The sequence below is a fragment of the Psilocybe cubensis genome, chromosome 3 (genome assembly GCF_017499595.1).
Source record: "Psilocybe cubensis strain MGC-MH-2018 chromosome 3, whole genome shotgun sequence".
Taxonomy (NCBI): Eukaryota; Fungi; Basidiomycota; class Agaricomycetes; order Agaricales; family Agrocybaceae; genus Psilocybe; species Psilocybe cubensis.
In genome coordinates, this window is record NC_063001.1 from 542,621 (window position 1) to 558,207 (window position 15,587).

The following is a 15,587-nucleotide window of genomic DNA, read 5'->3' on the forward strand; positions in this document are numbered from 1 at the left end:
TCGCCACCTCCAGTTGCAGCCCTCATCTCTGTCCAAAAATACAGCCTTCGAGAATGACGCCTTCCGAAAGTTGCGGCTCTTCAAGAGAAAATTCCCATCCCATCTATGGCAAGCCATCAGGTCGGAAACAACGCATAAAAAGCCGCGCATCTCTAGCATCCTTCTCAAAGCGACAACCATTTCGCGCCAGGTTTTAATTTAAGGACTTCGCCCCTTTGCATTGACAGTCCGCTTCAAGCGTGCTACCTGCCGCTCTTATATCTAGAGGGGTGGAGGAAGGGACTCGCACCACGTTTTCGCGCGTTTCATTCGGACATTTATCGCAAATTTCGCAAGGAATATATCTGGGAACCGATATGTACTTTCTACTCTGAGGAAGGACGTGGACGTGGATATGCCAATGCCAAGTAACCGAGGCCATACCGTTATTGCGCGAGGAGTAATACCGCTGTCGACAGTTTCATTTCTTAGAGTGTTCCTCAAGGTTCCTTAGGTATCCGAGTCGATTCAATGCAAGATGAAGACTCAGAATAGACTCTTTTCGGTCCGATCAAGGAAGCCTGAAGAAGCCCGTATCGCTCGGACTCGATTTACAATTGTGAACTTTGCAAGTTTATAGAACATCCAGGTGCAAGTGACGGAACAGCATTTGTCTCGAGCGATGAAAATCATTGAGCACTAGCTTTAACCAAATAAAACAATGTATAGTCCTGTAAACAGGCGCTCAAAAGAGAGAGCCAGTACCAATGTCCTCTGTAATGACAACCTGTGAAACAAAGTCTGCCAACTCCTTTGTCGAGGTTGTAGAAATACCTTGACACCGAAGAAATTCGATAGTGTGCACGGGGTATGACCGTGATTGTCTATATTTTAAGCATGCCGCGATAGTTGTCAACCACCTGTCTTTGAAGTTCCACCACCGATCGGCTGATTTGCTGAAGGATAAGTTGCGGAGGCGAGGGACGTAGAGAGGCTGCACAGAATTAGAATTAGAATTTGAGCCATAATTGATCTTGAAGGAACACGAGGATGAGATTGGGGATAGCGATAATGACGATGCCGATGCCGTGGTGGGAAGCGACATCTGCAGCACCGTGCAAAGTTCCTCCAGATCGTTCAACGCCGTACAAAGAGTCTCCAGGTTCCCGAGATTCGCGAAAAGGTTAATGAGGTCTTTGAAGGGTATCGAGTAAAGTACGCCCGAGTTTAGCTCAAGCTTCGTGACGCAAGACGCGTCGACGAGCGCGCAGAGGGAGTTGTAGATATTTGGCATCTGCGCAGCGCTGATGGAAAGTAACATACGACTCGGCTCCTCTGACCATGCTTTTGTGCCATCGTACAGAAGGCGTAGCCCATGAGGCGAGAGACGGACAGTGGGAATACGAATAACGTCACCGTTCGTGCTAGATGCTTGCGGGAGCCCGTGAGGAAATATGTCGTTGGAACACGATGTGTACAGACGTAAACGCGACTGCGGTCCCAGCTTCAAAGTAGTAAGAAGAGCGGCGATCGACGCTTGAGGTCCTGAGATGACCATATCTTCGACGTTCAAAAGGTAGATAGGCAGTTTTGACTCGCAGGTTGCTTCCAAGCAGGGCGTCACGAGAGCCTCTAACCGGACATGCTTGAGGTTGGGAGACCTTCTGAATATTCCCTGGACCTGTGGAATAGAAGGACAGAATGCAGGTGGGAGGTTTCGGATATTGAGTTCGACGAGATTTTGGCATTGGTCCCAGTTTATCGCCACACCGTCTACGGAGAGGTGTCGAACTTGCGGGAAAGATACGTCTAAGTGGATTACATGTGACACTGGTGGAATTTTGAGCGATATGGCATTTAGGGACGATAGGTGACCGCCCACACCAGAGAAAACCTCGACCATATCGTTTGGACATAGACAGAGGTCGATGGACTGCAAGCGGTGTGCGTACGGTGCAAGATTATTTGCACTTAATCTAACTGGAGTTCCAGAGAAGACAGAAAGTGGCGCTTGTTTTGACCGGACAAGAAACACCTCCGCAAGGCGGGGATCGCAGAGGTCGATGCGCTGCCAAAGTCTACTTGAGCTCAGCGAAATGAGCCGCCATGAGCAGCATACTTGCGTCCAGGCTAGGCGATGTTTGGGTTTTTTAGTCCCGTAGAACCAGGATACGCAGATCTTGAATACCTCTTCCAAGATTTCCGCAGGTAGTTTGGCGATGGGTATGCAGGCGTTCAGGCCATTATGCGTAGACTGGAGTGCCGCAGGGAGGGGTGCGTCTTCCATGTGTAGAAGCTGAGTGGCGCGATGGAGATGTACTTCTTGGACCGTCGTATAGCTGGATCGTAGTGGACATAAGAACAAAGGCGGTCTCGAGCATGTACAACATACCTACAAGAAAAAATTAGAGACGAAAGGCTATTTCGTGAGATTCCGGTGAAGTATATATACCTGTTACCCATGTTTATACTTCCTAACCAGGCGAAGATGACAACACATATAACGGACCAGATTCCTAAATAGTAAAAAAAGATCACATCAATCCTCACATAAAGGGATTTCCCAGCGAGGAGCGTACCTTGCCAAATAAATTCAGCTATTAGTGTCAATGGAGTGGTTTCGTGAGTGCTTGAAACTCGCTGGGAGGCGCGAGCTTCTGAGGATTTCCTACCTGAGTGTCGGCTTTTATACACGAGATGCGGTCACATTAGGTCAGTATGACCGTGATGGCGGTACTAGCTGATAGACTCTGCATTTTAACCCCACCCACGTCCTTCCTAGGAAGCGCACAATGGCACCGAGGTAAAATAAGAGACGTAGCTCAAGATGCTGAATGATTGCATATTGAAGCAGATCTCTGCAAACATCTTGACCTATTTTTGTCGAACAAAACGGGGAATGGGGCACTGGAAACGTGCGGATCCCTTGAATATCTCTATAGAAATGACATTGGTGTGTAAAATGAAGGGGACCATCCATCCCGGTTTGTGACCAATACTATTCGTGATAATAGCCCTTACAGCTTCTTAAAATTGCATAGCTCAAATGTTCAGGTGTGTACTTCCAGAAATTACATGACAGAGATAGTGCGAATCGATGACTTACTTGTTCGTTAGATTAGCCGTTTTGTACAGGCTAGTGATGGATGTACAGGAAATAATATAACGCGCCTTGTTAGCCATTTGAGAGACATGCGAAATTCGGAAAACAAACAAACGAAACGAAAAGACAAAAAGTTAGAAGTCGCAGATGGTGCCAGTGATTGGTAATCTTGAAGCGGAGATCGAAATACTTTGGTAGCCGTTGAGATGTGAGTGCATCATTGACGCGACTCTCAACACTGTTCCTGAACGATGAGCTCAATCTCTGATCCATTACTGGCCCTACAACAGGCCGTGAAGTCGCAAAGAAAAGTAACATACGCCAACTCAAGTGGACCTTGCTCATCCCTGCACGATGCAACACAACTAGTCATTGACGGAAGGTCATTCCCAAAATCAAGTCGTACTCGATATCGCAAGGCAGGCACATCCTCAGATTTTTATTCATTGGACGCTGTATACGTGGCGTGGCTCTTGCGACAGCTCAATGGCGCGGAATACATGAAACAAGCGCGAGAACATGGGTTGGCTGTAGGGTTTGTTTCAGTGACAGAGCGAAAGCATGTTGTGGACTGGCTGGAAGGCAAAGCTTCGGACAATGACCGGATAGCACCTCTCGCTTGTGAGTGTCCGGTGTCGGTCGTGTCTTTAAATGTACTAATAGGACCTACAGCGGACTCTACAACGCCACCTGGGACACCTCCCAGAACTACCACTGGACAGGCACTCCCTGTAACGCCGCGCGCCCGTAACGCAGAAGCTGCTACTTCGTCACCTGCTAAAAGACGCTATGTAGCCGACTCTCACGATCTTGAGGTCGTCAAGAAGATCAAGCAGAACGAATCTGAACTTCGAGATCGAACTACGGTGCTAAGAGGGACCAAAGCCAATGTGAGTAAAAAAGTATATGCAATGTCCCACATGCTGATCCTGTGTAGAATTTTTCGGCGGTCCGACTTTCGTATGTGGAGAAATTGAAGAAGCTCAAGGAGGCCAGCAGGTCAGGAACGTCGTCGATACCGGCAACACCTGCATCAGATCCAAAACTCGTCCGCAAAGCTCGTAAGTGTTATCCTTTTTCAGTTTCTATCCATAACAAGCAATCTGCTAGGCCATACCCAACCTATCATCATTATTTCTTCTTCACCCTCCGCCCTTATCACAATGCACAACGTCAAAAGATTTTTGGAAGATTCAGTGTATGTTTTCTTCTCCCTTGTCTTAACTATCTCCGCTTAACTGTATACAGATTCGAAACTTCCCAAGACGCTCGTGCCAGAGCGACAGCAGAAGGCAATGTAAAACCCGAAGATGTGCTCGCTATCTATCGGAAGCGAACCTCGATCGACACGAGTGGGAAGGAGACCGTGATCAAGTCGACATACTGGGTGATCGATGGAGTTGACGCGCTCGCAAAATTTGGGACGGACGCATGGGATCGAGTGGTATGCGTGATGACCACTGGACAGGCATGGCAATTCCGGCCGTATAAATGGAACGAACCTCGTCAATTATTCCATAATGGTATTTCATCCGCCCTTTTCTCCTAAGCCCATATTCTAACCATTGACTTGCGATAGTCAAAGGAATTTACGTGTCATGGTCAAACGACCCCCCCAATGCGAAAATTAAGGATTGGAATGTCACTGAATTAAAAGTGAACAAGACCCTCCTCTTAAATCTCGAAATTTGTGTGCTGACTTTTCCACTTCAAGATTGACCCTCATAGACGGCATGTCGACAAGTCGACTGTCGCTCATTTCTGGAAAATGTTGGATACATGGATCCAAACCAATAAACCTTGGTTAATCAAACATTGATTGAACACCTCCCTGCTTTTGGTCATTGCTTGTCAAGGACAGCTTCGGCCCTTCTTCGCCTTCGGCAGATTTTTTTTGTTAGGTTAGGTCGGGTTCAGTTCCGACTTTGCATTACCTGCCCTGTGCCCAGCGCTTTAGGCGCTATTGTCTGTATCAGTATATCATCTTCGAGCTCCGGATCGTGTACGTGTACGTACCTTAGCTTTTCCTTTTTATTTACCCTGTGGACTTTGCACATCCTTCTGCAATTTGTCATTGATCGTTAGAAACCACGCGCTGGTCTTGCTGCTTATGAAAGAATACAACAAAGAGAAAGACTCGGGAACACGGTCATACTGAAGGTCTCGAAACATCATCGGGAGCCCTTGAGGTTGAAGTCCGCCGATTACGTTAGGGCATGGTGTGCATGGCATGTACTTATGTATAAATTGTTGTCATGTTCGTTCATACTCATCACATCGGCCATCTAGGGATCTAATCTATCTATTTACTCCCTCTCTAGATTGCTTTGTAACCTCATATGCATATCATATGCAACTACCTCTCTCATGATGCCGCGGTTCCTCCACCTCGCCCGACAGAATCCATCCAGCGGCGCTGCGTGGTTTTCATGTTCATATACAATGAATGAATGAATGAATGAAATTGTTCATTGATGCTTTTCGAGTCTATTAGACGATATTTGTGACTTTCCACAGAAACACGTCAGCCTGCGAAGAATCGTGAAGATCTTGGGCTGAAAACAGAACAGAACAAAAGGAAGAGAAGGTATGTGTATCAATATTACGTTCTGAAGATTCAGACTAAGGATACTCGCCAGGTAAACCGGCCTTTTGCATTGCTTGGTCCTCCGGGGCCGTTCTTCGAAGATGGTTTCAGTATCAGAGTCGTCCTCGTTTAAGGCAAACGTCTGTATCGAATCAAGGTATCGTAAGTTAGGTTATAGAAGCTTGAATGTGTGGTTCGCAACTTACCATATCCCACGAATGCGACGTCCTCGTATCAAGAGTTTTCTGGCGAATGAAACAGGGGTCATCAACTGTTCAACCAGAAAACGGTTGATATGGGCCGAATGCGCCCAAGGAAAGAAAGGAAGGAAGAAGTAGAACCAGATGCTTACCATGAGATCGACTACAGCACCGCTTGCCGGATGGTGTGTGCGTTCGTCGAGACTCTCGTCGTCGTCAACGTTGAAACGAGCGGAGTGGCCTCCTGAGAGTAGCGCTTGTGTGAATGAGGGGAAGGGCGCCTTCGGAATCACCAACACCGACATGGTTTCAAATCAGTATGCATGCAATGTTCAAGTCAAAAGATGACGATTCTGTCGAAAGAATTGGAAGAGAAACGGGTACTTGAAAGGAAGAGAAAGGAATGGCTAAAGGAACCAGAGAGAAACTGAGGAGAGAGAAGACAGAGGCACAATGTGCTTAGGTGTTCGAAGTGTCCTCGCTTTTTATAGCCCCTGTGTGCTATATAATAACGACATCCGGATCCAAGTGAAATGCCTTGTCCTGGTCAAGGTTAAGTTTAAGTAACTCAAAAACAAAACAGATCAGAAGAGCAAAGAAGACAATCACACTATGCTCGCCAATCTTCCGCGAACCTGACGATGGGGACATCTATCATGGGAAGAGAGGAGTTGCTCAGGCTGTCAGAAGGGAGATTACACGTACACAGATGTATGGGAATGTGGAAACGGTCGGAGAAACATCATTGAACGAATGAATGAAAAGTGGCTCCTTCGGAACCCACATTTGGCCTTGAACCAACGCTTTCATGGACAAAATTGCACCCCATCGGATCGGAGGTGGAGAAAGTCGTCTTGTCGGCGATGCGTTCATTTGATTCTTCACCTAGATATGGACCCCATTTGCGAACTTTGTGCCCTATATCTGCATCTGTAGTTCATAGTTCGATTGATATGTTCAAGTTTTAGGGTGATGCTGCGTAGCACTGTCGGTAAGCCTGACAGGTTTGGACAAGCCGAGTCCTAGAGCAAGGGTATTCTGAATGTCAGTTAGATCAAGCAAATGACAGTGGTTTGAACAGCTTGTCTGTCGTAAGATCATTCTGGCACTGTCGTCATTTGAATTTCACTATGCAGACTGCATTTGGGAGGTTGTGCTCAAGTCATCATGATGCATCGAGTTTCTCAAGCGAAAGGTCGGCAAATGTTCCATTTCATTCTATACTCGGGACTGTGGGATCCAAACACGAAGTACACATGGAAGGGTATCGAAGCTGAAAGAAATGGTGATCATAAGAAACAGAAGACGACATTGACTAAGACTGATGCTATGCTCACCATGGCCACAGCGCATGCGACATAAAATTGCAAGGTGAAGGTCAGAATTAGAATATGAAGGTTTTAAAACCGTCAAGATGCTTCGATGTCCTTTAATCTGGCATCCAAAAGCTTCAGAACTGTGTCCATGCCCAATAATACACCTTCGTCCGGCCCCTGGCCCGGTACGAAACGCGTATGCGCGAAATCGATGAGCTTGACAACGAATGGCGGCCCAGGTCGCTTGGACGCATTCTCTTCGTCATCTGCCTCTTCTTCCTCCTCCTCCTCTTCGTCATCGTCGGCAAGGTATCGTTTAATGCCTTCCTCTGCCCGTGCCCAGTCCGCCTCGTAGATCACAAGCAAACTTCCGCCGACCATACGCATTTCGATCTCGGAAAAGACCTCTCTGACTAGTGCGACTTCATCACGGATCGCACGCAAGATCGGGACCAGGGTCTCGCGAGGCAGGCCGGAAGAGGGCGCCGGAACAGCAGCAGCATCAGTAGGCACAGGCGTTCCAACAGGGAAGAACTTTGCGATGCCCTCGCCGAGCTGGTCCGCTCTGATGGATTTGCCGTACGATTTGGGTGTGTTCACAGGCAGAGAAGTGACGTTATCGTAGACCTAAACAGCGGGTGAAATAGAGTGAGGCAATTTTAGAAAGATGTGAATAGCCAAAACAAACGTACCTGGAAGCCAGTTAGTCGCACACCGGTTTCGAGAGATGTGGTTTCTCTGGCTGTCTTGATCATCCGAGCGACCTTTTCCTCGTCGGCGGTCTCATCGTACAGAATAGTTCCAAGTTTGATATCGAGGATGTTGGGCTTGAGGAACGGATACGACAAGTTCTCAAGAACTATGGACTGTAAAAATACCAAAGCAACAAACACACGGTAAGGATCGTTCAACGCAACAGACGTTGACAAACGACATCGACAAAAACAGAAATAGAGACATATCTTTCTGGTCCGTCGCCGCCGTTTGCTGCAAAACGATGCCCTCCGCCAGATCAGGGTGAGCAGGATCAACCTGCCCCTCCAACCTAAGCGTGCCAATGAAGTTGGGTATGAACGCCCTTAGTTCGTCGAGGGCGCTGTCGCCTTGCAGTTTCTGGTAGAACTCGAGCTCGCGCGGCAGGGCGGGCTTGATGAGGAGCGAACCGTCCTCTGTGGTCGTAACGCCTGCGTGGCCGCCGACCTGTGTTGCCAACGCCTGGGTATTGGTTAAGTCTGACATTGATCTTCTTTCGAGTTCGTCGCTGTATGTGGTGAAAAGGAACAATTTAATTTCACAAATCAGTTGCCTAAGGAGACATTCATGTGCAACGCCGCCACCTTGGAGAACAAAAGCCGAGCATTCCTGGTTTGCTAGCAACCAAGCGATCAAGTGCAGAGTACGATTTGGGCTAATACTACACAACTCCTACTCACAAACCACCCTCATCATTCAGTATGAGCACTTAAAAATTCAAACACCTCATCACACAAAGAATATTCACGAGAAAACTTCAATTGTTTTCTAAACTACATCAAAGATCATACAGAGGGCTACAAATCTACAACTTAGACACGAGAAGACTTCTCAGTGCGAGTCGAGGATTTGGATTCTCGGAGAGCCTCTGACTTGTGCCTGTGGGTGGAGGGCTCATCAACGGAGTGGCGTTCAGAGGAGTGGCGGCGCGAGCCACCCTCAGTCTCAGAAAGACGGGACCCTTTGCGGTGAGTGGACGACGAGAGACGGTCCTCGGAGTGACGGTGAGAACCAGAAAGTCTCTCCTCGGAGTGACGGTGAGCACCGGTGAGCCTGTCCTCGCCGTGGCGGCGAGCACCGGTCAAGCGATCCTCAGAGTGGCGGTGAGATCCAGAGCGCTCTTTCTCTGAGAGACGCGAGCTCTTGCGAAGGCCAGAGAGCTTGCTGTGCTTGTGTTCGGCGGTGTCCAACTCGTGGCGCGAAAGCTTGGAGTGCTTCCTCAGGGAAGACTTGCCATCAAGTCCTGATGCCTTGGACTTGCGGAGAGCCTCCTTTCGGAGAGCAGCTTGGTGGTGAGGGTGGGTCTTGTCCTTGAGCGCCTCCCTGTGTGCGGCGTGCTTCGCCAACAGCTTCTTGGCTTTAGCGTGGTTGGGGTGGTTGGGGTCAGCGAGCGCCTTCTTCAGGGCGTGCTTCCTGGCAGCGGCGGCGTGGCCAGGGTGCGTCTTGTCCTTGAGAGCGGCCTTCTCCTCGGCGTGCTTCGCAGCAATCTTCTTAGCCTTAGCGTGGTTGGGGTGGTTAGGGTCAGCGAGCGCCTTTTTAAGGGCGTGCTTCCTCACGGCGGCTTTGTGGTTGGGATTGCTGGGGTCGGCCAATGCGGCTTTGTACGCGGCGTGCTTCGCGGCATGTTTCTCAGACTTGCCAGTGACGGACTTGGCAGAGTTGGGAGTAGCCGGGGTGTTGGGGGTGTTGGGCGTAGTAGGCGTGGTCGCAGTGGCGGGCGTAGCAGGTGCCGAGCCACCTGTCACCGGGGTGGTGGCAGACGTGGGGGTGGTCTAAACCATACAAGTAAGCATTGCACATTAACATTGAAAACTTTAATAGAACATACCACTTCGCGAGCTTCAAGGTCATCTTCATAGTCGAAGAAGCTGCGGGCATCCAAGCTCAATGAGGGGAGCTCACGAGCCTCGAGAGCGAATTCATCAACTTCACGGGCATCGATATCCTGAACTTCACGGGTGGCGAAGGAAGAGGAACCGACGGGGAGTGCGAGGACGCTGGTGGATCCGAGAGCGAGGGCAGAGGCGAGAACAACAAAGTTGGCGGTGAGCTGCATGATTGAGATTTAAAAGTGGGTGGATGAAGAAGTTTTAAAAAACTGAAAAGAATATCGCAACGTTAGCTGACGAGCTCAAAGACGACGCAGGAGAAAAGACACACCAAGTGGATGAAGATTTCTTGAAGTCGTGAATGAATCAAAGGACCAGCCTAAGACTGCACAAGAGAGATGCATGGTCAGCAGCAAGCACGGCGATGACTAGGCTTGTTGGCTACTCACTAAGTTTGTTAGAGCACCGGGCTTGGGGAAATTTGACAGTGGTACCCATGGTTTAAATACTTTGGTGGGTATCCCCGAATAGGGCTTGATTTGTATATCGTCGGGGTTCTCACTGTTTCAGCTCTTAGCGCGGAAGCATGGCAGCAGGGCTGTGATATCCATCATGACACCATACTTACCCCTCCGCCACACAGGCTTACTGCCATAACATCCATTCTTCAACGAGCTTTTTGGAATTATAACAAGCTACTCGTCTAATTGACTATAATATAATGACTGACTTAGTGTTCAAAAACAGGACCCCTATCGATGCATACGCAAGTCAAAGCAGACGTTCACGGAGGCTCACAAAATGAAGGAACATGTGGCAAAACAGATGCGGATAATAGACCATTTTCTGATCATCAAAACACTCCTGACTTGCCAAGGTAAACATAGCTTTCATAGCTCCCGGTGCTCCAACGGCGGCGCCTGGCGCATTTTCTAACTTCGCGCTTCGAGCGGAGCGAACCACGGCGCTGGAATCATGATCATGATTTTATCTCAACGATGGAGTATGTAACTGCGAAGGCTGACTAGACATCAATGGACGCGCAAACCTGCTTTTTGCTAATTGGCTTTCCTTGGAACCGTTTGACAGGTGAAGGAGGACTGAAATTACAGTCCCTGGCCGACAAATTCACGTCTCGGTTATTTCGGTACTTTGCGTCTGTCGAAATGCACGCAGCTTTACAATGCGCATCATTGATAATAGCACAACCGGCTCTAATAATGCGCAGGGTGTAAAGATGTATTTTTCTGTCAGCAATCAGCGATCAGCAATCAGGCTCCAGGCTCCAGTGTTGAAGATTGAATAAAGACGGTCTCACTGAGCACAGCATCCAAAATGAAGCAGTAAACTGCTTCACTCCGACATAAATCCCCTGCACAAAAATCATGAGTTGTGATGGCAACTACTATGGCGCAACTGTTCCACTTCCAGCCGTCTCTATTTTTGCCCGCGAAATTTTGACTTTTCTGGGTACACGCTTACCGGTCAAGTCCGTATCGAATGGAGAGTTTCAAACCGCAATCATACAGAAATTAAAATAATTACTGCATTGCGCAATGCGTGGCTTGTATCGAGGCGTCTGATGATTTTCCGACAGAAGAAGAAGCAGAGACATTCTGACTTGGAACAATAGGTGTTGTTCCTGCAAGTCGGCATTGATTACGTCTGATGCTGGGAACACCGTGAACTTTGGGTCAGGGCTTCAGTTGAGTGGCATTGACCTTCGGGTCAGGCGGAAAGATGTAGTCTATTGATTGAGGGGTCGTCGGTGTTAAGCGCTCGTACTCATCCATGCTGTTTGCCTCGAAGTGCGGGTACCGAATTCGTATTGCTAAGCACTTCTTAGTGCACAAAAAAATTCTCAAAAGAAATGCTCAGATAGAAGAACACATAATCATACAATATGAAAGTATCCGTAGATAATCAAGCTAAATAAAATGAGCACAAGGACGCTGTTAAAGTCACTTAAGTGCGATTCTTAAAATTTAAAACTTTGAACTCTGCCTCGCAAATTAGTACTTTCCGAGTTAAAATTGCTCTCCTCGTCCCGTTATGCTTTGCTTTCTCCGACTCGGATGCCGAATCTTCCATAAATATTTTCGCAATATCACCTTCAAGCTTGAACTTGAGCTTGACCGGTTGACCATTGAACCTGGACACTCAGTTTACTAACATAGAAAATGAGCTTTCCTTGAACTTTCCTTGAACTTTCCTCTTGGTTTTTTATGATTCGTGGCCATCTTCTTTTGTAGCCTGCCCAGTGGCAAATCATGTTAAGCTCTAGTGCTAAGTACGAGTGCCCGACAGGATAATTTCCATTTTTGTTATCGTGTCTTTATGAGGTCATGATCACGAGCTCTGAAGATGAAGTTCAGCATCCTCTCTGCCTCTTACCACCACCATCCGCAGCGATCAAGCAGGCGCCTCCACACATTCAATAGCTCCTCAGACTTCAAACTTCCAGTCGCTCACATATTCAAAATAAAAATGCCGCACCAGCTAAACCACGACACTCACGGCTACTTGGCTGTAACATTCTCCCCCAACTCATCGTTCCTCAACGCCCCATCGAGCCTGATCAATGCTTATCCGGGATTGCAATACCAAGGCCAAGTCGGCGAGCTAAGCGATGTGCATCTTTACAGCATGCCCAAAGACATCTGGCTGAGCGCTCGGGACGATGTTCTGGGTGGACTCAAGAAGGATGGCGACGTTGTCTACGTGGAGGAGCAGGTTCCAAGACAGCGCGTGAAGCGGGGCGGAGATGAACTGTAGTATTTCTTGAAGGATCTTATTCATGAATTATCGGTGTACTTGTAAGTTGATTCCGTATACCCTTGTCGTATCTGGGATATGCATAACTTATTCCTTGTCTCTAATAGTATTTTTGAACATGTATACTATAATATACCATCTAATAACGGCTGTTGCTTTTTACGAGCCTCTTTGCGTCGTATGTCGGGTATACAACTGCATTCATCAACTGGCAAAAAAATTGTTGAAGTACCGTGAACTGCATGGTCTGCTTAAAGCAGGGTTTACTGTTGGAACTCATTAACAGAATGTGGAAATAAACTCCGCGACGTTCACGAGTCCAGTTCGCCCAACCATAAAGAAACGAATGGAAAAAGGAATGCCCCCTGCAAGGCTCGAACTTGCGACCTCAGGATTGCGTGAGTTGAACTCACTCATAGGATTACTATGAGACCTGCGCTCTAGCCAACTGAGCCAAGGAGGCTGTGCTACTCATCTTCTAACGAAACATCCCGGCTGGCGTTGGACGTCAGGATAGAGTCAAACAAATTCTTCACCGTCAGTACAACATCTGAACGAGTTTAACATAAAGTATTTAGTTGAAGGTCCTGTTGGGATTCTCTCGTGGTCCAAAAAATCATCTTTCACTCAGAAACAAAAAGCAACTGCCCCCTGCAAGGCTCGAACTTGCGACCTCAGGATTGCGTGAGTTCTTACTCACTCATAGAGTAACTATGAGACCTGCGCTCTAGCCAACTGAGCCAAGGAGGCTGATGATAGCTACCTCATGACGGTGTCCATCGGACGGCCAGGTAGATATAAGCGCCCAACACTTTATTTATAGCGAAGTCTGATATTCGTTGGACGAGTCCACATTCCAACACAAAAAGGCTTATAACATTCCCCTGGTGATCGACCAGTTATTCATGGTCAATTTTACTCAACATGCTGTAAAATGCAGATTGGAATTCATATAATTCAATAAAATTACTTGAGAGCTCATACAGTAGTATATGTACTTGCAGAACAAACGCCCAGAAGAATACTGACATACTGACCTTGACATAAAATCATGTAAAACTATTAATTAATGTTCTGTTCGTAGACAGAATTTATATCTTGTTAAAGGACCACCCGGCCCATCCATCTCTTCCGCCAATAGCTTCTCCCGAATCTAGGTTATACTTATCCGCGCGAAGGCTTTCGATAATAGCTCCTGAAATAACGGCAGCAGCCAGCGGTGCCCAAGATGCTGCGATACACCGGAGCGGCCCATGTCCAAACACAAAACCCATAGACTCTTCCCGCTCCTGAGGTAAACCTTCCAGTTGGGTGTCGTGTCGTGAATGCCTGAATTTTTCTGCATCCAATCCCCACACATCTTGGCATCGCAAAAGTCTCTCGACGTCCGCGTGGTGTTTCCGTCTGGTCAATGTGTTGTCTGGTTTAGTCCATATATCGATGAAAGATGGGCACCATGCGCGTCGTCGTACTCTGGCAATCCGTTTTGAAGGTGGGTGCAGTCTCATTGCCTCGTTGACGACCGATTTGATAGATACATGACGAGAGAGGTGTGGTGCATCCTCCCCTAATTGTTTCTCTCCTCGGAATGCATCTTCAGATGGCGACGAATTAAACGTGCAGAATTCTTCGCAAACGGTCTCATCGTTGTACGAATACGCAACCGTAGTTGCCACAACTCTCCAAAGGGTCTCCCACGCGGGCACCACAAAATTGAGAGGATAAGGAAACTTCTCCTCTTCGGCGCCAACGAGTTCGGATAGATGGTTTGAAAGTTGTTCCAAAAGTGTTGCAGGTATAGGCTCTGGCCGCTTGGACAGTGCCCAAAGTGTCGTAATATTTTTTGCAACAGTGCAGACGTCAAGATATGAAAATGAGTCGATGGGTTTGTCCACTCGAAGTAAGCCGACGAGCACGACGATGAGTGTGACGTTCTGGATGAAAGAGTCAAATGGGATGCCCGGACTTTCTTGAGATGACTGATCCAATTGTGTTATTTGCCATCTCGCTGCCTCTAATGCAATCCCTTGGAAATGGGTCCAGCCTCTTCGCTTAGCACTAGTGAGGAGAGACTGCGCCTGTGTGACAAATTCCTTGTGTGTAGCAGGATCGGGACTGACGAAAGTATTTGAAAGATTAAGAGCGCGAACCAGCCTTTGGTTTGAATCCGCTCGCTCCTTGAGAAGGGTCGCAATGTCGGCGTTAGGAGGATTGAGGACAGCTTTCATCTTGAGCAAGATATACTGGTATGCTGGTGTACCCTCAGGCTGACCATTTGAATTGCTGATGAAGATACGTGGTGCAGAGAAGTAAAGCGCCGTCAGGGTAAACACCGACGCAGAAATGATACAAAGTGTGAAGAAATCCATGGAGAATGGGTTATGCTATATCTCCACTCGCTTCACTGTCCTTTTGAACAACGAATAAGCGCCTCAATGTACCTTCTAACTAGGTTGAAGAAGGTCGTGGAAGGTCTTTTCTTATCCTCATAGCATCGAACGTTCTGGAGTGATATCCGCAGCCTGGAGAAATAAGAATCGCAAATGGCTTGTCCCGTGTCAACATTCTCGCAGTCCATCAAACTTAGTTACACAGCTTTACCAAATAGGCGCCCGTCCAGCAAGGCTTCATATTCAACGATTTCCATGTTCGCATTGGCTATAGTGTAACTTTCTACACCTCAGGAGTTGTATTTAACATATATACTACCCATATTATTGGCTTAATTGACTTCATACCTCGATAACATGTCGGTACGGTGTGTTAATGTCCGATGTTGTGGCATGCAGTGGCGGCGGGTCTCCACGACCAGATTAGATACATCTAGGACACGCCGGCTGCGGCATACGTACGCCCAACCAATAATGTCATGAGGCTCTATGTGCGTGAGTTCTTCATGTACGATCGGAACGGACGGTGTGAGCTAAAGGGAGTGTGCTATGCAGAACTGTTGTTGATCATGAAGGCGGCAGAGATATTGAAGGTTAGCAGGTTGACTCCATTCAACAAAAATACAAATCAACTTAATAGATTGGGTTTGTCCTT

At 47.7% G+C, this 15,587-nt stretch overlaps 7 protein-coding genes and 2 non-coding genes across 9 annotated transcripts; 2 read left to right on the top strand and 7 right to left on the bottom strand.

Annotated features, from left to right (window-relative positions):
- Window positions 1-724: 724 nt before the first annotated feature.
- Window positions 725-2,266, bottom strand: JR316_0002997 (uncharacterized protein; the record flags this gene model as incomplete). The annotated part of the gene is made up of 1 exon (XM_047888780.1): window positions 725-2,266. The coding sequence occupies one exon, from the start codon at window positions 2,264-2,266 to the stop codon at window positions 725-727; it is 1,542 nt and encodes a 513-aa protein (XP_047751154.1).
- A 1,067-nt stretch (window positions 2,267-3,333) lies between these two features.
- On the top strand, window positions 3,334-4,901 carry JR316_0002998 (Cell division control protein 73; the record flags this gene model as incomplete). The annotated part of the gene is made up of 7 exons (XM_047888781.1): window positions 3,334-3,703; window positions 3,755-3,972; window positions 4,020-4,143; window positions 4,193-4,280; window positions 4,331-4,605; window positions 4,662-4,738; window positions 4,797-4,901. The coding sequence occupies 7 exons, from the start codon at window positions 3,334-3,336 to the stop codon at window positions 4,899-4,901; spliced, it is 1,257 nt and encodes a 418-aa protein (XP_047751155.1).
- Window positions 4,902-5,572: 671 nt separating this feature from the next.
- JR316_0002999 (uncharacterized protein) lies at window positions 5,573-6,174 on the bottom strand (the record flags this gene model as incomplete). Its single annotated transcript, XM_047888782.1, has 4 exons — window positions 5,573-5,637; window positions 5,706-5,811; window positions 5,876-5,914; window positions 6,022-6,174. The coding sequence occupies 4 exons, from the start codon at window positions 6,172-6,174 to the stop codon at window positions 5,573-5,575; spliced, it is 363 nt and encodes a 120-aa protein (XP_047751156.1).
- Window positions 6,175-7,278: 1,104 nt separating this feature from the next.
- On the bottom strand, window positions 7,279-8,424 carry JR316_0003000 (Inositol polyphosphate multikinase; the record flags this gene model as incomplete). The annotated part of the gene is made up of 3 exons (XM_047888783.1): window positions 7,279-7,812; window positions 7,878-8,051; window positions 8,107-8,424. The coding sequence occupies 3 exons, from the start codon at window positions 8,422-8,424 to the stop codon at window positions 7,279-7,281; spliced, it is 1,026 nt and encodes a 341-aa protein (XP_047751157.1).
- A 326-nt stretch (window positions 8,425-8,750) lies between these two features.
- On the bottom strand, window positions 8,751-9,994 carry JR316_0003001 (uncharacterized protein; the record flags this gene model as incomplete). The annotated part of the gene is made up of 2 exons (XM_047888784.1): window positions 8,751-9,710; window positions 9,767-9,994. 2 exons carry the CDS (start codon window positions 9,992-9,994, stop codon window positions 8,751-8,753), a joined length of 1,188 nt encoding a protein of 395 aa, XP_047751158.1.
- Window positions 9,995-12,254: 2,260 nt separating this feature from the next.
- On the top strand, window positions 12,255-12,542 carry JR316_0003002 (uncharacterized protein; the record flags this gene model as incomplete). Its single annotated transcript, XM_047888785.1, has 1 exon — window positions 12,255-12,542. The coding sequence occupies one exon, from the start codon at window positions 12,255-12,257 to the stop codon at window positions 12,540-12,542; it is 288 nt and encodes a 95-aa protein (XP_047751159.1).
- Window positions 12,543-12,901: 359 nt separating this feature from the next.
- On the bottom strand, window positions 12,902-13,005 carry JR316_0003003. Its single transcript has one exon. It is a non-coding gene; the product is annotated as a tRNA-Met (tRNA).
- Window positions 13,006-13,187: 182 nt separating this feature from the next.
- Window positions 13,188-13,292, bottom strand: JR316_0003004. The gene has a single exon. It is a non-coding gene; the product is annotated as a tRNA-Met (tRNA).
- A 341-nt stretch (window positions 13,293-13,633) lies between these two features.
- Window positions 13,634-14,911, bottom strand: JR316_0003005 (uncharacterized protein; the record flags this gene model as incomplete). The annotated part of the gene is made up of 1 exon (XM_047888786.1): window positions 13,634-14,911. The coding sequence occupies one exon, from the start codon at window positions 14,909-14,911 to the stop codon at window positions 13,634-13,636; it is 1,278 nt and encodes a 425-aa protein (XP_047751160.1).
- Window positions 14,912-15,587: the final 676 nt, after the last annotated feature.